At 38.1% G+C, this 22,563-nt stretch overlaps 3 protein-coding genes across 6 annotated transcripts in view; 1 reads left to right on the top strand and 2 right to left on the bottom strand.

The window, feature by feature from the left end:
* Positions 1-5,637, bottom strand: LOC139960005 (vitamin D 25-hydroxylase-like). Its single transcript, XM_071958004.1, has 3 exons — positions 4,791-5,637; positions 1,830-2,795; positions 1-1,248 (listed from the first exon to the last, which is right to left on the bottom strand). The coding sequence occupies exons 1-3, from the start codon at positions 5,164-5,166 to the stop codon at positions 1,064-1,066; spliced, it is 1,527 nt and encodes a 508-aa protein (XP_071814105.1). The 5' UTR covers positions 5,167-5,637; the 3' UTR covers positions 1-1,063.
* A 3,720-nt stretch (positions 5,638-9,357) lies between these two features.
* Positions 9,358-17,455, bottom strand: LOC139959997 (U6 snRNA phosphodiesterase 1-like). 2 transcript variants are annotated; one of them, XM_071957982.1, is made up of 7 exons: positions 17,324-17,455; positions 16,647-16,791; positions 13,593-13,747; positions 12,778-13,030; positions 11,665-11,770; positions 11,374-11,457; positions 9,358-10,282 (listed from the first exon to the last, which is right to left on the bottom strand). In XM_071957982.1, the coding sequence occupies exons 2-7, from the start codon at positions 16,718-16,720 to the stop codon at positions 10,184-10,186; spliced, it is 771 nt and encodes a 256-aa protein (XP_071814083.1). In that variant the 5' UTR covers positions 16,721-16,791; positions 17,324-17,455; the 3' UTR covers positions 9,358-10,183. The 2 variants fall into 2 exon arrangements, with proteins under 2 accessions (XP_071814083.1, XP_071814093.1); XM_071957992.1 differs by lacking the exon at positions 17,324-17,455 and adding an exon at positions 17,017-17,157.
* A 2,279-nt stretch (positions 17,456-19,734) lies between these two features.
* LOC139959962 (hyalin-like) overlaps positions 19,735-22,563 on the top strand; it is a 17,568-nt gene continuing 14,739 nt past the window's right edge. Inside the window, exon 1 of one of the 3 annotated variants that reach the window (XM_071957928.1) lies at positions 19,735-19,835. The gene's annotated coding sequence lies outside the window, so the exon portion shown is untranslated. Of the gene's footprint in view, positions 19,840-21,948; positions 22,143-22,563 lie in introns of those variants that run through there. The other 2 variants (XM_071957937.1, XM_071957920.1) reach the window with 2 other exon arrangements.

The raw sequence follows: 22,563 nt of genomic DNA, 5'->3' as shown, positions 1-22,563 counted from the left end.
AAACAATAGATAAGATGTATTATATTACAAACGTTTACAACAATGTACGTCCTTACAAATATAAGTTAAGGTTATATTTACAATGGATGTGTTACGATAACGTATGGTGATGTAATAGTCTATTTCACTGGTAAATGATATTCTAGGGTTTTATTTACGACCTGTAAAATAAATGGAAATGAGGCTATGCAACTGGGTTTTGTTTAACCACGATTGGAGAGGGGAGGGTCAAGGAGTTGGAAGGGAAGGGGTCGGATGAGCAAATGGCCTCGGGCCTTTCATCATAGGACCCATTGAATAGTTATTATTCACCCCCCTCCCTCGTACCCCACCTATAACGGCCAACCCACACCCGTCCCTTTGTAATACCTCGCGACCACAGCCTACATGTCCCTCGTACCATAACACTAATTTCTTAGAATCTCGGGGTATAGCATATGACCTCAAAAATGGAGAACATAATGATAAGCTTGGCGACGAGGAATGAACCGTCCATTAACAGCCATTCGCTTCTCACTAGCCGTTACACTGTGAGTATACACATACACAAATAAATGAAAACATTAGTTTTCAGTGTAGGGCTGATCCTACTACAGACAATATGGTGACACTTAATTTAGTGAAAGAGTGGTCCTCTTTACCGATAATGATTTGCCTCTGTACCGTATTGTGTCCCGAAGTAAGAACTCTGTAGCTGATAAAGCGTCAGCGGCGGGCGCAAAGAGGATGCATGGGCGCGTTCCATGGGGTGTGCACTCCTGGCCCCGTCTCTTTCTTTCAACCTCGCACAACAAATGAACTTTGACCTTAGACCTGATATATAGCCTAAATATACCCCAGAATTTTCCATTTGACGTATATATTTTTGGCTGAGGGAACCACACATCCCCGTAATTAGGAGTCGACTTCAACGGCTCCTTGGCCAATCCCTATATAAGATCCTGGGTCTGTTGTTGGCCCTTTCATAAAGGTTTATACCGCCATCTAATTCAATTTAATACACCCCCCCCCCACCTCCTTTCATGTTCTATAAGCATGTCACTGTGTACCGATTGTCCTCGGTCTATATCTGTCGGGGTTCAAAAATGATGTTGTAAGGGTGTGGACGGGTAGCTAATCCTCTCTCCGGAAGAAGGCTGACAGTTTCTGGACCTCCCTTTATTTTTAGATTATAACGATGAAGAATTCTAGCTAAAAGTAGATACATTTCACTTAAAGCAAGTGGTCGACCGGCACATGTCCGCCTTCCTGTGAATTCAGAGAGAAAAAAAGACAGAAATCAGAATAAATAATTCAACGCAAGGAAGACATATATATTTTTAAATGTGATTTGAAGAACCTGCACTCAGATAGATTGAGGAACTAGATGATTGCATGTGACAACACGATCGACTTACTGAATGTATGTGTAACGTGTCTTATTATACACTGCGCATGTATACCTCATCATCATGTTAAATAATAAAGTGACATTGAATTGGTAGTGAAAGTGTTTCACAAACTGCTGTAAACAACTTTTATTACGGAAATTTTATTAGTAATAGGAGGACCCGAAGAGGCCGGAAAACTGGTCATTGCATTATACTGTGCGATAAATGGAATGGCCAAGTAAATTTTTGGGGACGGGTGAGGGGATATATATATTGTGGCAAGTTTGTTTACCTATTAGTCTTACCCTCTCCGCCTCATTCTTAACCTCTCCAGGCACACTACCCCCCCCCCCCCATCCAAATAGCTCCCTGACTTCAAGAAAAGATATTGGACAAATTCACAGTGTAGGCTACACCATTATGTAACATTGGGAAATGAATGGAATTTATTTGACTCACCAAATCCAAAAATCGTGCTTTTGAGTTGTTCCGTAACAGCGAGCTTTCCGTCTGTGTCGAGAAATCGTTCTGGTTTAAACGTGTCTGCATCCCGGAACAGTTCCGGATCTCTGGACACGGCCCATGCGTTTGCTATCACCATGGTATCTTTTGGTATAAAGTATCCGTTAATCTCCGTGTCGGTAACAGCCGCATGCGGAACGCTGAAGGGGCCAGCAAGGCAAAATCTTCTTGATTCCCAACCGACAGCTTCCGTGTAAGGGAGCTGACTTCGATCACTGAGAGTCGGTCTCCCATCGTATCCCACCACCGAATCGATTTCTGCCTGAATCTTCCTTTGAACATCCGGGTATTTGATGACGCATAGCAACAGCCACAGGGTGTTAGATGCAGTAGTATCGGTCCCAGCCGCCATTAAGTCAGCGAAAAGATGGAAAAATTCGTTCTCGTTTGCGGCAGGTAGTTCGCCAGTTTCAGGATTACCGAATTTCTTTATGTACATATCAATCATTTCATTTTTATCATCCTTTCTAGAAGATTCGATCCCTTTTCTGACCAATATTTTGAAATAATCCATTATTTCATTGTTATAATCTATAAAACGACGATTATTCGACCAAGGCAAGAATTTGGCGAAGTCGAAAAATACTAAAGGATTGGCTGGATCAGCAATTTCAAACATCTCGGCAATTTTGTCAAGATATTCTTGAATATCACTTTCTGCATATTCGAAACGAATACCAAGGGTTAACCGGGTGATGACGTTTCCAGTGAACATCATTAACATACCGGCGATATCGTGTTCTATACCGCGGTAGGCGATTTCATTCATCATGTGATCAATTTCACTTTCGAGTGTTGTTGCGGCGTGACCGTTTGGTTTACCAACATCAAACTTGTTCAAAGCAGTCATAAAGAAACGCCGTTTACCCTTCCAGTTATTGTGAAGAAAACCACTTGCTAAACCTGTGTTTGAAAGAAGAAAAATTATGAAACGTAAAAAAGGGACTCAAGTAGGTATTTTTAGACACAATGTTAGGCTTGCAATTTGATATGTTACAGTTGCTTAAACGTACATTTATTGGTGCCGTCATCTACAAATACTACAAATATCATGATATTTGATCCCATTCAACACCGCCAACACCTTGTAAAAAATGTTGTAGGCCCTACTTTTTATGACTTTTTACTCTGGAAATCAACTCAAACTCAACAAAAATTTGTCTAAAAATATTTAAATTTGGGTAGTATCTTGCTGGTCATATATTTATTTCAAACGGGAAATTTGATCACGCGAATAAATACACGGTTAGGCTATATTTGATATTCGAGTTGTGGCCACCTGATATGATCATGGAGGTTGTAGGCTACGTAGACTGATAAAATTTTAGTGCCAAGTCAAGGACACTTTTCATGGCATCGTGTGTCGTGATGAAGCAACCGATACGATCACAGTGGTATAGGCTTCAAGAGTATACTGATACCTGTACAACAAGTATATGTGATATAGCCTAGGTGATTTTTAGGATACATTGACTCGCACGAAAAGCGTGTTAGGCTAACCAGCTCATCAACGAGGCATGTCATGGTGTATAGTCAATTCATGCAAATAATTTGCGTCTCTCTTAATTAAATCATTGTATCTATTTCCGCTTGCGAGTGTATGATGATTGTTGTGCCAGGGTTAAGTTTCGGGACAACAAATTTACATGAAGTAAAAATAGTGGCAACATGATTTTTGTTTTGCCCCAGTCATTGGCGATGGCGCTCACACTAAATGGGCGTAGTGGTGCACTGGAAAGGCTTTGTTTACCCAAGTTGTAGGTGGTAGGCCTACTGTCATGATTAACATTAGTTGTCAATGTGTGAATATATGGTCCGAAAATGTTTCCATTTCTGTCCCCATTAACTGGAAATTGAACAAAGGGACGGTGATTTGGGCTGAGGTCAAAGTCTGATGTAAATTCCACGGTTAAAACACTTTTATCTTACATTGTTTACTTTGATAGGTGGTTACTTCCTATGGGTTATTCATATAGATATATAGTCCTAACTACATCTGGTGGTTTAGTTGTAATAGATTAGTTGTTTATTTTGAGGAATTATTATATCTCCCAACCTGCAAGTAATTTTCCACAAGTGCATAGACCTAAGAAATAATATCAGTGCGATTAATTTACAAAATTACCACACATATACCCTCCCCTTAATTAAGTTTGCTTGGATGGTGGAAAAATGCCAAAAAGGGTCTAACGAGAGGGGGCGGGTGGGTGGTTGGGTGTTGTGGCGTAGAGGACCGAAGGGAAATTGTGCAAGGAGAATGATATGATTTCAATAACTTTCTGAAAGTGTGTGCATTGTTATGTGTGGCATATATACTATAGCATCTTTTTTTATATAATTTTTATAATTCACCGTATCTGAACGATATATAATGTTGTGCATAATAACTATCCTTTTATTTGTTTTTTAAGTGGGGTGGGGGTAGTGCGGTGAGGTAGGGTAGGGGAGGGTGGGATGCACAAGCTCCCCCCCTTTAATCCGCGACCGATCGGTATATCTCTTCAATGGCTGTAAGCTAGGGTTTTTACAAAGAATCGTACACCAAAATAAGTTTGTTCTTTAAATATTCCTACAGATGGAGTGGACTTCATTTTCCAAAGATGTACCAACAAATTAACTACAGCTCTTTTAACACAAACTTCCGTTTCGATATTAATCAGTCCTTATAAATTCGCGTAAGTAACCTTAACATTATATTATTGTTTACATAACAGCAATTGATGACAAACAAACGAATATGAATATATAGAAATTTTAGGTTGATGTAGTATTTTTATAAAATAAATCCATATACCTAAGTGTATAGGCCTATATAAACATAAGCAATCATATTATATGATGACAATTATTTTTCTTTTAAATATATATATATATCTATATATGTCATATTAAACTTACCGTGTCCTTTAATAAAATGATTGAATGGCAATATTTTAGGCCTATCCGTCATGACGTCATTCTTTCTTCCAAATGCTTCCATTATTGTTGAATATTCATTCAAAAATACCGTATACGTTCCTCCTAAATAACCTCCAAACACAGATCCATAAGTCTTGGCAAGTTCTTGTACTTTACTGGCAGGGTTATTGCCATTTAATAGAGGTAAGATGCCAAGAATTGGTAAACCCCAAGGACCAGGAGGATAACTGTTCTTTCTTCGACCTACGAGTTTCTTCTTAGCGAAATATAGAGACATAGTTGAGACAATAGATACCAAACAAAACCTTATGAGAAAACGTAGGATAGAAAGTTGACGCGGATTAAACTTCGCCATTTGAAATGTTTTTTATATATACTATTAGCGTATTTTGTCGAATTACAGTAGACTTGCCCAAAACAAGACCGGAACATATAGAAGAGAAAAAAATTAAGTTAATTCGATAACGACGTGACCGTTAAATGTGGTTGCAAAAGAGCGGGTCGCAAAAGTCAAACTGGATAGTGTTATTCCAAGTCCGTGATTTTTATGTGTAATTTATAAAGTACCAGCAATCACGTTATTACTTCAGTGGAAAATAACCAGATTACTCTCGAGTTGAATAATTAATCACTAATCGGACCGACCGCACACCACTAAAAATATCCACGATAAGGTCATGTTGTTGCTTCCGTTGTTGTGTTGACTCGATCTCTTTAAGTAAACCATTTTATCATGCCAAGTCGTTTAGAGAAACATCCGTTACAAAACGTAGAAAATTTGCGACCTAAATATACATTCTACAAATTACCGTGGATTTCCCAGAAACGCGTGCATTGTGAAGTCAAGAAAGTGTAGACCAGGAAAAACATCATAATTAATATATCATGTTTGCGTTAATTCTTCAAATTGGTGAAATTTTTTATATCACAGTATTCACTTCCATCTTAAAGTTGGATTGTGCGGTAAAGTTGTTACAGCCCCCCCCCCCCCTACCCAATAAAAAGTATCAAGTTTTGTGACATCACGACAGATGACATTTTTGCTTTGAGTGGAAAATCTGGAAGTAATGTCTGTTAAGGAAGTCATGCAGGGACCAGAAAGTGAACAGCCCAGTTGGGCCACAACTATCTCACCGGGTTCACCTTTTTGCGCCCTCCATACCTCCTAAAGTGAATTATGAAAAGAAGAATACACTACTTTGATCTCATATTTTCGTTGACAACGAGCCATTTGTAGCAACAACCATGTAGATAACGTTGTATTATGCCTCAACTTATGATGCATCTTGTCATAACTAATTTAACACTCCTCGGTGTTATGAAATATTTCAGGTCAGAACAATCAGTCTGCCATTTTCTAAGTATATTCTCCACGACGTCACTGACCAATATCCCTCACGTGATCCTTCTATCATGATACCAGGCCTACAATCGTTTGTTTATGGTTTGAATTCCTTAGTTTAACCACATGTCGTCATTTGTTTACTTCCTTGCCTTCTTATCATTGGTCAACAAACCGACGCAAAAAATAGGCTAATGTAGATTGATCTTTTTACTGCGACGAAAAAAAACAGAGGCATAATCCAGTATAAAAATAGCTCCTTTATTTGATCTCAATTCTCGGAAAATAAACATTTGACGTCTTTGGTGACGTATTTGTTACTTATATTTAACATCGTTTTTATCTGGAATGTGACATAAAATGGTCATACAGTGGGACAATAAGAAAAGCATATCTGCAGTGAGGGTACCAAACTAATTCAATGAAGACTACCCAGCTAATTGTCACAACATATACCATATATATATATATAGGTATAATTAAAAACTGTCCTAATATGAAGTTTTACGTTTTTTGAAAGTTTGTGGTCATTTTTTTTTCATACCTAGCGAATTCTATGTCACATAAAGTCACTTTAAAGCAAGATGATTGTGTCATCTTGAGTAATGTATATATGTATAATGAGTATCGGTAGTTTGGTGCATTTCTAGACATTTTTTAAGTTTCAAAACAAGAAGGACGCGCTGTTATACCCTCCTGTCCCTAAAACCTCCGACATGTCTGTCACATAATTAAATTTGAACTTGACGTTATTATCCCTTTCTCCTTCCCTAGCCTCTCTTTGTTGCTCCTTTCCTGACCCCCACCCCCAACCCCCTCCAATACATTTCTGCTACCAGAATACGGTAGTTGTATACTTGCAATAGTGGAATGGAACTAAACCAGCATTTACAAATGAAACGGATTGTGGGTAAAACGGCAAACAGTGCTGACTATCCCTGCGACCCCTGCACTCAAGAGAATAATTATTGAAACCTGTATGTTGTTTACTTATTGTGATCCGCAGAACAAGTTCCTGCCCTAGGCAGGGTCTGAAGAACCTAAATTGCCTTCTTTAGAAAAATGACTGAAGGAGAAGCGAGGAAGGGGAGTGGTCGAAGGGAGTGAGAAATTGTCAATTCCCCAGTTGTTACAACCCTTTTGTGTAATAACAGTAAGGGGGCAAATTTCGGCGCTGACTACAAAAGATAGTAAACAAAGCTTAATCTAATCCCGTGAGCCATAGTATAAACAATACATTCCAATGAGGGTTTAACCACAAAACCAAGTAATCAGAAGAGAATACGAAGAAAGCACGCAGAGCGATGAATTTGTAAACTGTGACTGTATATGTTGACATAACTACCGAATTGGGAATATTTGTTAAAGAGGTTCATGGCTTGATTGGTCAGATCGGCTGTACTGTTTCTATTCTTGAAGGATTTTTACGGTACCATAGTTTAGAGTACTATTAATCCATCCAAAAAGGACTAAAAGAAAATTGAAACAACCCAATGTATACATATATATATATATATATATATATCTATATGTTGATACTAGTTGAGGCTAGTGGAACACTAGTAGTTGTAACTCGGTGTTTCACGCGTTTTAGCGATCGTCAGACATTCAACACATATTCCGCTCTGTCCACTGGACATAGAGCACTCTGCGCCAAGATAGACGCCAACCAACCAACTCTATATATATCTATATATATATGTATATATATATATATATATATATATATATATCTATATATATATGAATATATATATACATATATATATATATATAGATATATATATAGATATATCACGCTTTATTGCGATCTTCAGACAACTGGTAGCTTCAGGATATGATATGATGATATGATACACCTCGTATTACGCTTCCACCCGAAGGTGCTTCAGCAGACTAAGGAAATCCTTAGTCGGAAATTATTGAGGTTCCAAGTTTTTGTGCGTGGAAGGACACCGGCGAAACTCGCCTTCTCTTTTCGAATAGTGCCCTGAAGTAACGAGGCAGGGGTGTGTAGTCCTGCTCCCGGGACCGCAATTTAACGTCCCCTCCGAAGGACGTGAGTACCGCTTTCCACGTGTAGCCACTTTCCTACCACGAGAAAGGAGCGGGGTGAAAATTGGTGTCAGTGTCGACACCGAGGTTTGAACCAGGGACCTCAGGTACTGCAGACGTGTACTCTCCCGTTCTGCCACCTCACCGCTCTTGGTAGCTTCAGGATGAGATATGATACACCTCGTATTACGCTTCCACCCGAAGGTGCTTCAGCAGACTAAGGAAATCCTTAGTCGGAAATTATTGAGGTTCCAAGTTTTTGTGCGTGGAAGGACACCGGCGAATTTCGCCTTCTCTTTTCGAATAGTGCCCTGAAGTAACGAGGCAGGGGTGTGTAATCCTGCTCCCGGGACCGAAATTTAAAAAAACTTGGAACCTCATTAATTACCGACTAAGGATTTCCTTAGTTTGCTGAAGCACCTTCGGGTGGAAGCAGAACACGAGGTGTATCGTATCGTATCCTGAAGCTACCAGTTGTCTGAAGATCGCAATAAAGCGTGAAACTCCGAGTTACAACTACTAGTGTTCCACTAGTCTCATCTAGTATCAACATATATTCCGCTCTGTCCAATGGACATAGAGCACTCTGCGCCAAGATAGACGCCAACCTACTCTATATATATATATATATATATCTATATATATATATGTATATATATATATATGTATGTATGTATATATATATATATATATATATATATATATATATATATATATATATATATAAATATATATATATATATATACATTTTTTTTCCCCCAAGATTCTGTAAAAATAAATTACTCATAATATTTCATGTACGCTCTTGAAGACAACCGTTCTTTTAACATTTGTTAAAACAAAAACAGTCAAAAAATGGCTGCCCCCCCCCTCACACACAAAAAAAAGTGACTAATTTTCCTAGGAGCATACCCAATCGTCCTTACTGACAGAAAATACTGACAAGTTTTTGAAACATTAAGCTGATGAACTGTGACTATGTAAGAATCTATTACAAAGTTTAATACCTGAGAGAATTTCTAGCCAACAACTGCATTTTTTCAAATGGGTTAGTAATAGTACAAGTTTAACTTCTTAGTTTAGCTTCACTTCTTCTTCTTCTTTAAATATTCAATACCAACACTAAACAAATAACAGACACAAGATGATCTTTTGCAGGATCAGTCATTATCAAACAGTTTATTACATTATTCATCATCATAAAATAAGTCCAACTTATGATTGTCGAACCTTCGTTGATGATACCGAGTGAACAGACTGTACCTTTACATCACCAGTGGGTGATCATCATTCCATCAAACAATGTGTGAAAAATCTTTGTGGTTTTTCACAACTAACCACTGTACACCAGGTTTTTTCTTGGGGGGGGAACGTCTGCCAGGGTAGTTGGGATGGGGAGAGGGGGGTGAGATCAGTCCTATCCCCTCCCCCACTATAATTTCAATTTGGAGTATATGTGGTGCAGAAGTGTACATGGTTGCACATGTGACCCAATCACCGACAACCCACTGGCAGAAGTTGAATTGTGGCCATTCAGTTCGTTCCAGCATTCTGCTCGGAATCATAGTTGCACGCCGGCATCTTGACAACTATAATCACAGGCATGCCACCGTAGCACCATAACCAGGTGAAGATGGCCCTTAAAGATCCAAGCATCAACCCCCATCCACAGAACAGAAACAGTGCCTGCTCTGTTTGTCCTGACATTCCTTTCTAAATGACAGGTGAATACATTTCAACCCAACATTTCTGATCACAGCCTGAGAGCATCATCAGATTCATACATTTTGCTGTTATCTCACTGCAGACCATGAGAGAGAGACAGAGCACCCTAACCAGGTAGAGACCTTCTGTATTGTAGTTGCTTCTCCTTTTTTAACCAACACTCAACGATGATAAAATCTTTGGTGATATCAAACTTCATTCATCGACGAGTGTGTGAACAGCAGATATAATTGTTTTTTTGCTTGACTGTCATTTTCTCAGTTGGAAGCTAAATTGCTTGCACCCAGACTTACACCAAATCTGATCAACACGTTGAGGAAATGAAGACTGGTGTCTATAAAAGCATTTCTGTAACAGACAAAGAAGAAAGACAACTTGATCCAGTAACAGCATGTTTAACCAACTCTCCAAAAAATGAAAATTGCCAAAGTAATATACACACACACTGTCTGTCTGTCAAATTTCTACGCAGGTGTGTTGGAAGGTGTTTCAAATTGATGAGGTAAGCCACTGGAGGAACCAGTGGCCGGGAGGGACAAAATAATCCATTACCAATCTGTGTCCTAGGGGAGGGTCGAGATATTTTGGTAGAATGAAATTCTGCTTGGAGGCAAAATAGTCTGATATTTTGCGCCTTTGAAAGCAAATCTATGTTCAAGATTTTCAGTAGTTCCGTAAGTCTTTGACCAGCTGATATAACCGTGGGCATATGCCCACCTGCACCACCCTTTTCAGCAACAGAAGACAACAAAGGAGGGTCAAATGTTGCAAAAATAATAATGGCACAATTTGGAATTTCATTGTTGTTCGCTTTGTCGGGGGCCACAATTTCAAAGATCTGGTAATCGTTTATGTTTGTGGTACATATCTTTAATGACAAAACTGAACGTTCACCACCAACATAAAATTTGATATTAAACGGAATGGAATGTTAGGTGAAATTACTGTCCTAAGTAAGAAAGTCATCATATGGATTCCAATATTATAAATGTATATAGGGTTACCCAATTTTATCTCAAGAAAGGAGGGCAACTTTTAGAAACCTGTGGAGGTGTCTCAGGTATTGAGGGAAGGTTTGAAAAAAAAAAAAAGAGAGAAGATTTTCAAGGTTGCCTACTTGAAAATGGTATCAAACTTGGGAGTTGAACGCTCGAAATCTACTTATGGTCAGAAACATTGAAGACTGCTACTTCTCACAATTTACCAATCTGTGCTCAAATTGGAGTAGTTAGATGGACAAGTCTTCGTTGAGAACGTTTTTGACTGAATTACCTCAACAGCTGGACAATTTTTGTTGTCACAATCTGTTGATTTACCCAATTGTTCACGTAAGAAAACAGAGGAAATGTCAAGGGAAATATGGACATATGGTCGCCATCAATATAATGGCTGCTGCAGTATGTCAATGTTAAGACAAATATAAAACCAAAACAACTCACTTCCAACCTTCCTCCAAGATCCGTAGTCATAATGTCACTAGCATCGCCTAGAAACCAGGCAAAACTTGCATGAAAGCATGCATCCTATAGAAAAAACAAACAATCAGGAAATGGTAGATTTCATGGCCAAACCAATAAATTGGCAGAAAGTGTCTCAATTAAAATGTACCTTGCAATCAACAAATGACATATTTAAAAAATAGTTAGAAAAAAAAAAGGTAGAAAAAAAGAAGAAGAAGAATAACGAAAGACATTATTGTTAGGTATTATATTAAAACCCCAAAATCAAACCTTATAGAACGATTCAAGAGAATATTCTCCAAGGCACTTATCCACGACGTCCACTGCAGACTGGAGTTGAGAAGATCCCACTCCAACTGTCAAAGCTAGAAACGATCTACCGTCAGAAGGAAAAGCAAAGGGGAAAGGGGGAAAAAAACAAGTCAATAAACATAAACAAATTATTTTTTCAACTTGCATTAACCATCGTTTAAGTCAAAAAAGGATTGTTTGCGACAATGCTATGATGTACACCACAGTCTTCTTGTTACCGATTGTTGCGATTAGCTAACGATCTTCATCACGGATTGTCAATTCGGGAAGATAAAACCGTCTGAACCAAGCTGGTCGCAAACTGCCTAACTCTACCTTCTACACCTTGTTATGTGAGAAACACTTAAAGTGTGGGACCATGACTAAGTGCTTACTGCTAACCTTGTAATGTCAGAAACAGTTAAAGAGTGGAACTGTGACTACGTGCTTACTGCCATGACTGATGCTTTTAAGTTGCCTTGGTTTTAGATGGAGATTCAACAGGGTATGCCTGACTGGCACTCACAAGTGCGTAGTGGTTCAGGTTTACAATTAGCGATCACCATCCATTAATAGAAAACAGTCATTGTGCACTCATCACTGTGTGCCGGGGGGGTGTGGGGGTTGTTTGTAACACTATGGTTATGACAAAAACTTGGTCACAGTTGAGTCTGCTTGTGTTCATTCAGGGAGTGTGGGACCAGCTCAAAGCAGAGTAACATACGGTACGATTAGGCATAAACACATACTACCACAAAAATGATATCGACAAAAGATTTAAGGCAAGAAAAATCCAAATTCTGTTAATGTAAGAAAGATAATAGTAAACAGTTTTTTTGCCCTAAAGTATCTGCATGTTAATACAATGTGCAAATTCAACTGCTTTTAATAAATATAAATAATTGTGTATCAATCAGTGTTCTTGAAGTGAATAACTATACAAATGCTCAAACAAAGTAATTAAATCTAGGGGGAAGGAAAATATTTATATATATTTTATTATATATATTTTATTTATATTTATTTATATAGCCCAAAACTTTGCTAAATCACTATCTAACACTGTTCAGGATAAATCATGGAATAAGGTACCTAGATTTCTCATCATTAGTTAGTATCTTGATTCCATCAAAGGAGAAGTCAAACTGTGGTATTGTTGCTGTTAGTCCTTGCATGAGGTCAGCTGTGAGTGGTTCAATACAGTGGTACTGTAATGTAACTGTTTTGGATAAACTGACATGGACGTCTTCCATAAGTTCAACTTTGACCTCCTCCCCCTCATCCTCTGTATTAAAACAGTCAAGCAGATCGGCCATCAGTCTGGTCATTGCATCGGAAACAGACACTGAACAACAAAAATGCAGGAAGAACATGAAATTTACTTTTTCATAGAGTAGAATAGATACCGTATTTTTGAGGTCATTTCGTTTAATAGTGGACGATTAATACTTCAATACCAAGACCAGAATCCTTAGAAAATCAGTTTTATTTGGTTGTACCTACCTGACAGCATGCCGTGCCTGTGTCTCACAAAGCACAAATGACTAATAGACAGTGAAATATTTCAGAAGACAGTAAAATTATTTTCATTTATCATTATTTTTAGTTCACCGACCGGAATACCAAAAAAGACATTAACAATGTATGTTTTAAGTAGTATAATAGGTGGTCAAAGCCAATCAATTATTTAATTAGGTTAGGGTGGCCAAGAGTCGATCTTTAAAAGGTTTATAATTTATAAACTTTGTATCCAAAGATGGTTCAGTGTTGTTGTAAACTGCTAGAGTGGTCAAAGTTTGATTAGACACCAATTGTTACTTACTTTGTGGTAAAACATTGTTTCAATTCAGTATATCATAGACATAAATTTAAATTGCATTTACAACACAGAACTTGACTTTCTCTACCTTTGCAATAGACAAATGTTGCCCAGTTTCCAGGGACATGGGGGAAACTTCTCTGTCTGCCTTTGTGAAGCTCTCCGTTGCTACGTGAATCATCTTCAATCTCATCTTTGAACATCGATAGAATAGAAGATGGTAGTTCTGGCAGTTTCAATTCACTGAAAAATATAGAATGAAAATGAAGGTACAACGTAAAAATTATGCATGGATAATACTGTAGTTCTTCAGCATCATGATGTACACGTTATGTGACAGGAAGGTAAAGTAAAATTGTGTTTAGTTCAGATGTTGGTGGAAGCTCAACTGTACTGAAATGGGATCTAACATGTTACATGACAAACCCCAGGAGCACACATCAAGGCCCATCGAGTGTCGACAGCAGACAGGCGTGTAGCCAGGAATTTGCCAAGGGAGGGGCGAAACTGTAGAAGCGTAGCGCCACCATGGTTGGCGCGAAGCGTACAAGAAAATTTTGGCTGAAAATGCCTCCCAGATCGCAGGAAATGGCACTTCCCAGGCCTTGTAAGTTGCATCTTTGCATTTTTCTTTTGAAAATACTAGCGATATCATAAAAACATTTAAAAAAAAAATTTTAAATTTGCTCAAGGGGGCCCCCTTTGCCGCCCTCCCCCCCCCTTGGCTACGCGCCTGACAGCAGGTACAAAAACATTCAGACAACTTGTAAGAAAGAGAAAGCTTAGAAAACGTTTGCCTTCATCCTTGAGGATCACACATAACATACCTGGGTTTAATAACATTAACCACAACAAACTAAATAGAAATTGCACTGAACAGATGAACATTTAATTGGTTGTAAATTCATGGTAACATTATTTGCTTTGTATATCCTTCCACTAAACTTGTGCTATTAATACTCTAGTGCTATGATGTGCAATGATGCCCTCCCTAAAACAAAACACATTGATTGAAGAAACTAAATGATACAAGATCACATGAGTAACTTGTCCCAATTTCAGAGTAGAACTAACCTTGCCAGAATAATGTTTCTTGACAGCACAAACTAATACAGAGCTATGTTCCACAATGTTCCCAATTTGTTATGTGATGTTATTTTATAATGTTATGCAATTCTGTCACTTGTTTATGACTGATATGGTTGCAGTGTAAACAGGGTTTGACTTATGGCCAAAAAATTGCATAGCAACAAATTTCGACAATTGCTATACAATATTTTTGTTGCATAGCAGTTCCCCAATATTGAATAGCAGTTTTGAAATTACCACAAAACGGACCAAATGTTGGCGATCAATGTATTAACTAGAAAATGTTTGTTTATTATTATTATTTATACTAGTGTTGCTACGATAATCGTTTTCAATATCGGTATCGGCCGATATTTGCAATATCGGCAGCATATCGGTATCGGTAAAATTTTGCCTAATTGCCAATAACAGCAAACCGATATTGAACTTTTCTTTTTAACAGCAGAGCTACCTGTACTTATTTATACTTGCAATGATTTGTTAATCTGCCCAAGACGATCCATTTCTTTAGCGTCAGTTAAACTCAGAATCATTTTCGATTAATATCCATGGAAACCTGACTCTCCGTAACATCTAAAAACACGTCTACAGCGCGCGAATATAACCAATGACCTTCGTGAACCTTGGCCTACACACAGCATTAGTGCAGCATATATACACTGTACTAACCATTCATTTCCTCAAAGGCCTCCGTGAAAACCTTGAACATGATGCATACAGTAACTGCACAGTTCAGCAGTGTTGGAAAACCTTCTTCAATTTCCCGCCAACACACTGCCGATTTCCCGCCGGTGTTCGCCTGCCTAGCACGCGTAACGTGCGAGCATAAAGGCGTGGTGTCCAGGGGCCCGTCTTAGGGCTATGGTGGGGTCATGGGGTAGAACCCCTCGTGGGGATCCTGGGGCGAAAGCCCCCGAAAATTGTTGTGATTTTTTGCGATGTCTGGCGATGAAAAAATTCGCAGTTGAGGATGCAAAATACTGACAACTTTTTTTATTTAAATTGTCACGAAACTGATGAAAATTTTAAAATGACAAGTTAAAGTAGCTACATTATGTTATAAAATGAAAAAAGATTTAATCTGTCTTTCAATCTTTAAAAAGTGCAACTTACAAAACTTCCGATATTATGAAACAAACAACGTTCAGCAAAGCCCCGTTTCTAGACTGCCTAACAATGAATAGCCTGCACTATGCGTACATTTTTACAACTGCAGTGTTTAACCCTATACCCAACTACTGTACCACGGTACATGTGCTGCGAATTTGCCCAGGTACCTTCCCAACAACTGTGAGCTCATCCCCTGTGTAACACCTGTTTGTTAACATTTTTTTGGCACGTTGCCAGGGAACCTTTTAGTTACGTGAGATCCGTAACTGCCGAGGTGGTTAGGCTATTTGCTTTACACTTAACTATGGTAGGATATTATTTTTTCAGGTTTTTTTTTCGCTATATGGTCAAGTGAATAAGTTGTACATTGAGTATAAACTCAATAAATTATAACTTCTACATTGTGATCGACAGTTCGTAAGTTAAGGTTTGAGTGTTTGCTCCCAAATCTGACTAGGAATTTGAATCGCACAAATCGGCACAATGTGCGATGCTGATTTGGAAACGTCTCGCAAGTTTGTCGTTTTGGATCGCATTTTGCGATGCGATACCGGAAAAATCGAACACTGAGTGTAAATCTTGGGTCATGATGATGGCTGTGCTTAAATCAAATAGAAATAAAAGGGTGAGAAACATGTTATATCTAAAAAGCTTATGCCACAAACTGATTCCCCCTTGTGTAAGAACCAAGATTTTAAAGAACATGCCAACACATCTTGTGTAAGTTAACAAATTTTAAACCACATAACTGTGTTCCTCAACCAGGACTTTTTAAAGAAATATTTCTACTGAAAACTTGAAGAAACTATACAGAGGTTAATACTAAGAATCCCCACAACCAGCAATTTTGAGAGTTTAGCCCTTTATGTGTTGTAGGTGTTCTATGGTACTACTTAACTACTTGAGTTGTAACATGAATTCTGAAGCCAATTATATGTTTTACCTGACTTTTGGTGAGGGTTCCTCATCTGATGAGGCATCACTGCCATATTCCTTTAATGACTCCAGAGCATCCATCTTGGCAAGAAATTTGCTACGTCATATTCTCTTTCTCCGTGATCCTTTGCTGCAATTCAACGAATCTTGTCCTGTCAATGAAACAACAACTTCTATACATCACTTGCTTGCTTGTACAATAATCTGCATCATTAATTTATACGACGCTTAAGCGACCACGAATGTAGGACAAACCCGCAAGGGCTTATCAATTACAACTTACACGTTTTTGGAAATTTGGAAATAAGCTACATTGATTCCACAAATAGGGAAATGCAGCAAAGTGAAAACAAAAGTTAGAAATGGATATCGCTCACAATTTTATAGGTGCAGTACCTGCGAACTCGATGATAATATATCAGTGATAATGGTATGCACGCTAAAGTTAAACTCAGTGGGTGCATGCAGGCTAGTGTAAGGCTATTTCGCGGAATTAGTATAGTAGTTATAGCCTAGGCTACTCAGCTAGTTACTGTAGGTTATGCTCAGACATATTTGAGTAGCAAGAAAATCGGAAAACTGTGAGGTTATTATCCATGCTGAACAATAAAATTTCAATCATTTAGGTCATACTGCAGTCATGGCAACACATCAACTAAAAAGTATTCTTCTTAAGATATTTACCAGTAATTTTAAGGAAAACAGAGAGCACGGTGGCATGTCACAGATATTAATTGTATCGAGGGGCACCCGATCACTCCGACACTATAGTATTGAACGCCAAATGTCAGGGAAAATTTTATAATGTTATTAACACTATCAGCATTTTAATACTGAAATCAACATGTTATGTTACAATATCAGTAGTCTTAATCAGAAATAACCAAAAATATTAAGTTACAGCTCAACTGAATAATAGGCTCGTATAAACATAATGGTATTCTAAGGGCGGCTTCGTTATCCATCGCATAATTTCAGCCTTGAAATTACAATATTATAACCGAGGAGAAAAAAGAACAGTAGCCTACGTCATGGGCGTCAGCAGGTTTTAGAAAGTGAGGGGGACACTATACTATCTAAGCGGAGCGCCACCATTGGTTGGCGCGTAGCGTACCAGAAAATTTTGGGTACATAAGACCCCCTAGATCGCAGGAGACGGCCTTCCTGAGTCGTTTTTAGTTACATCAGAACCAGATCTGTGATTAGAAATTTTGTCTCACAAAACTAAATCCCGACAGAAAGTACTGGTAGAAAGATGCCGTTCTGACACCAAGGGAGACGAATTACACAGCGTCCATCTCAAACGAAATATTGAAAAAGTGGCGCCGTCACCTCCGGGATGAGTGGAGTGGTATATATAATACATGCATGTAGGTGCAAGACGTCAGTTGTTATGTGCCCAGGTACTTTAATAATAATAATCAGAAAAAGGCACCGCGCGCAGAGCGTGTGTAGCGCCTAGCCGGCACTCAACAATAAAGATCTACCATATCCGGCGAATACATGTAGCCAAGCTTAATTACTTAACCCCTACACCCCTATTCGTCCGTCCAGTCCCTTCGAATGGTCTCCCCCCCCCACCCCCGAACGGATTAGATGGGCAGATTTAGGATATTGGGAGAATGGGAGATAAATGACGGTGCAAGTGATAGATAGCAGGGGCCCAGGGAGTCCAGATTTCTTGACCTTAAATAGAAAATCTCGCATATGCATGTGATTTTTTTTTAATAACTACTCTGAAAAGTGGGTGGGACAAATGATATGATATCCCCTCCACTTTTGAAAGTGGGGGGGACATGTCCCCCCCCCGTCCCCCACCTGTTGACGCCCATGGCCTACGTAGTTACAATTAAACACATACTATATCAGTACATATCCGGAATCTAGCATCAGCTCCATATCTGCACATGACCAATAAGGTTTCTTGGACTTCAAACATATTTCAGTTCATTCTCGGTTGTAATTTTTGATGTGGAAATTACTGCAAAGTTAGCATTGAGAGAGTGCATATGTGACAAAGTTTCTCAAAAGTTGTATAAGGCTAAATAACTGGGGAAAAAAATGAATTGGAACGAATATCAACGAATTTTCTGAATGTCACGTAGTTATCATAAGTGAAACCAGTCATGACTTAGTGATACACATCATAACATTGTGCGTATTTTCTTCCATATCTCAACTAATTTTCTGACCGTACTTGAACAAGTTTGAACAAGTTGAACAAGTTTAACTTCCGGACTGGTACTCTCAAGGCCATCAGTATAGTTTATATCATTCTCATTCACACATATAAAATAAAGGCATTTATAAGCTCAGGGAAACTCACTTTATGCTACCGGGGCTGCTTTCGCTTGAAATAATTCAAAAATTTTTACGCTCAAAGCAAATTGAATTCTATAAAAGAAATCTATTTGGCTCGGTGTTACTTGTCTTGCATACGAAAATATAATCTTCAGGTGGATATTTGAAAAGTTGTAAGGGTGACAGTAAACGTTGCCAAAAACCGAAAAAGATATCTTGTTTGGAGAAGAAGAAAAGATTATTTAAGAAACGCATTTCGGCATTAAAGATAAAATATGCAGTTACGCAGCAGTCCCAAAAAGGTGCTCGATTGACTCCTCGTCAATGAACACAGTGGAGATTCTGACTTCCCCATCAAGAAACAAAAGTCTATTGGTACCTAAAATCCTGTGCAGAAATCTGAACTGAAAGAATTGAAGCTTTGCCTCAGAAAAAGTGCTCCATGCAAGTAATACCTTTGGGGCTGAAACATATATAGCAGCCATGGTTCTACTTGTAGTCGGGATGGCTATTTTATCCAAGCTAACCATAGATTTTACTGTTATTAAGAAAGAAATTCATCAGTGCGGTAGATAAAGAAATTCATCAGTGCGGTAGATACATTATTATTGATACCCTGGTTCACAATATTGTGCTCACGTTATTTGTTATATATGCCCCAAGCATCGACTCCCCGCAATTTTTTTACAGCGCTGACAAACCAAATACTTTCAAGGGCGATTCCATTCTGTTTGCGGGGGATTTTAATTTTGTATTCAACTTACAACAGGACAAAATTGGTGGCAGTGAATGTATTGCATTGATGGATGTCTTTGATCTCATTGACGTGTGGAGAGAAAGAAATCCGTTGTGCAAAATTTTACATGGAGCTCTAACGTAACTCCTGGCATTCATTGTAGGTTAGATTTCTTTCTTCTCTCTAGGAACCCCCAGTATTGTATACATAGCATCACCGTTTCTCCCGGTATTCAGTCCGACCATTCTATAGTTAATCTTAGCCTAGCTATTCATTCTGAAAACAGAGGCCCGGGCTACTAGAAGTTCAATAACGATCTTCTAAATGATCATAATGCCCTTTTTAATGACATGATCAGTAAAAACCTGTCCAACGTTGCTTCTCCGAACCTATCGTCACAATAGGAGTATACCTTAAATATTGTATTAAAAGAAATAGTATGGTTTTCGCCAAGGCCAAAAAACGCCGTCAGAAAGAAGGTGAACTCCTTTCAAAGATTTCTTTAGAACAGCAGCTGTATATTTCGGACACTGCTGTTATTCGCTCACTACTAAGCTGCTAGGATTGTATAATTATAAGCTTCGGGGCCTAATCGTTGGGTCCAGGGCGAGATGGGTTGAGGACGGGGAGAAAAATATATAAAATAAGTATTTTTTAGGTTTAGAAAAAAAGAAATAAAAAAGGATAATGATGGCTATGTTTTGACTGAGAAACACGATGTATTAAAAGAAATAAAAAGTTGTTTATACCTCTCTTTACAGAAGTGCAAACACTAGCTTGGCAATAAACTTCCTTGATAATCTTCCAAATAAATTTTTAGTGTAGAATAATCTGAAATATGTGAAGATTCTTTCCCTAAATGATTGTAAGCAAGCCCTTTTGTCGATGGTAAATGACAAAGCCCCAGGCTGTGATGGTCTGTCTGTTAACTTGTATAAGAAATTTTGGCCAGTGATCGGCTTTGTTAGACGCATTTAACTATAGTTAACTCAATGGTACTTTGTCGAAGGAGAAGTCAAGGGGAAGTGTAACTCTTAGTTTAAAAGCTGGGAAGGTTCCTACTTGCCTTATAAATTACCGTCCTATCACTTTACTGAATACCGATTACAAAATTGTTGCTAAGGCACTTGCGTCACGATTAAAACTCGTTATTCCTAAAGTAATCGGTCCTCAGCAAAGAGGTTTCATTAAAGGAAAATTCATTGGCGAAAATATTACATTTGTTTTAGATCTGATAAATTATACTTCTAAGCAAGATGTACCAGGGTTTCTTTTATGATTGACATTGAGAAAGCCTTTGACAGACTGGAATGGAACTTTATCCACTCTACCCCCACTTTCTTAAATTTTAGGCAATAGCTTTAAAAAGTGGATTCAAGTTCTTCAAGTTTATAACAACAGCAATGTTTGTGTTTGTAACAATAGTTATACTACATGCTTCTTTTCAATTAATAGAGGTGTTAGGCAAGGCTAACCCTTAAGCCCTTACAATTTTTATTCTGTGTGTCTAGGAATTCTAGCCTTAAAAATTAATTGTAATAACATTCTATGGGGTATTAATATTGCCGGTAAGAAAACAAGGTTGCTTCAATACGCGGATGACACTGTCTTTTTCATTGATCATAACAGACATTCTCTTAAGGAAATTCTTCGTGTTCTTAATATGATAACTTCAAGCTCTCGTCTGTTCTTGCCGTGAATTTGAGCAAGTCTATATCTGTTTCCGTTGGGTCCTTTTATTCACTGTAGTCTAGTGTTCATTTTGTCCAAACTTGTTTACGTAGATGTTTCTCATTATAGCTGTGAATTGCAATCGGTTTCTTTGGCTGTCTACTTATATCATAGCTGCATTAGTTTGCACACAACGACATCAAAATGAGTGAACCCCCATATGAATTAGGTTTATGCAAGCATGTTACGCTTCATCGATAGTATATAGGACTATAAATGGTAAAGTAACCACCTATCCTTACATATAGAATAGCGTCAATTGTCTTAAATAAAACAAATCATACTACTTCTGATTTTTATTACGTACCAGTATTGGAGTTATGAAGCAATTGATGCTCATGCGGTTTTTTACACAAATATCAAAGTTCCGTTTAAGAAAAAAATAATAACTATTCGACCGTATCTGATACAATTGACACTCATCCAAGGTCATTTGTTATAACTTGAGCTGAAAAGTATAACGAAGAAGAAAGAACTGAAAAGACAGGGTAAAAAATGCGGAACTAACTTTTAAAGTATCGAGAATACTATTAATAATATACTCAGCATTGACAAAACCCCTGTTTAGAGTGGAACTGTTCCAATGCGGGATACAAGTAACTTCCTTATAATTTTGCAATGTTAGTTGTGTATACAAGGCAAACGAAACTTATCATTACTTAAGTAAATAGAAGTTAAGCAAGTTTCATTTTCCAGCCATCGAACAACAAATTTTGAAAGAAACACGAAGATCAGGTTAGTCGAAATGTCTTCTTCCTCAGTTTTGCTGCAAATGTAGAAAATGTTAACATGATATCTTATTGTAACTATTGGTGTTTAAGAACACCGTGCGTGTGTGGTTGCTTAAATGTAAGCTTGATGGTATTTCATTTTAAGATATAGCCTACGTCTTGTTTATTTCTGTTATTCATGCGGTTATTAAGGATGAAAGTTGTAAATCTGCGGTCTTGGGTCTCGTAATATATCATCTCGAGTATTGAAATGCGTTATTGATCGGTTTACCTGCCTTTACCCTGCTTCCCTTACAGTCTATACAAAACCAAGCTGCAAAATTGATTCTGTGCAGAAGAAAATATGACAGTACCAGGGACTGTCTTTTCACTTTACATTGGCTCCCCATTGAGCAACGCATTACATTCAAGGTTCTTTGTTTGAT

This window comes from Apostichopus japonicus, chromosome 3 (genome assembly GCF_037975245.1).
Source record: "Apostichopus japonicus isolate 1M-3 chromosome 3, ASM3797524v1, whole genome shotgun sequence".
Classification (NCBI taxonomy): domain Eukaryota; kingdom Metazoa; phylum Echinodermata; class Holothuroidea; order Aspidochirotida; family Stichopodidae; genus Apostichopus; species Apostichopus japonicus.
Note: the sequence above shows the minus strand (reverse complement) of the source record. Positions and strands in the feature narration are given on the sequence as shown.

Bases quoted from the DNA above. Each gene is read 5' to 3' on its own strand.
- LOC139960005 (XM_071958004.1), bottom strand. From the start codon at position 5,166: ATGGCGAAGTTTAATCCGCGTCAACTTTCTATCCTACGTTTTCTCATA. The intron at 2,796-4,790 runs GTAAGTTTAATA...TTTCAAACACAG, and splicing joins TCATTTTATTAAAGGACACG to GTTTAGCAAGTGGTTTTCTT. The intron at 1,249-1,829 runs GTGAGTCAAATA...CTGAATTCACAG, and splicing joins AAGCACGATTTTTGGATTTG to GAAGGCGGACATGTGCCGGT.
- LOC139959997 (XM_071957982.1), bottom strand. From the start codon at position 16,720: ATGGATGCTCTGGAGTCATTAAAGGAATATGGCAGTGATGCCTCATCA. The intron at 13,031-13,592 runs GTAGAGAAAGTC...TTTGTTGTTCAG, and splicing joins AACATTTGTCTATTGCAAAG to TGTCTGTTTCCGATGCAATG. The intron at 11,771-12,777 runs GTACCTTATTCC...TTCTGACGGTAG, and splicing joins ACTAATGATGAGAAATCTAG to ATCGTTTCTAGCTTTGACAG.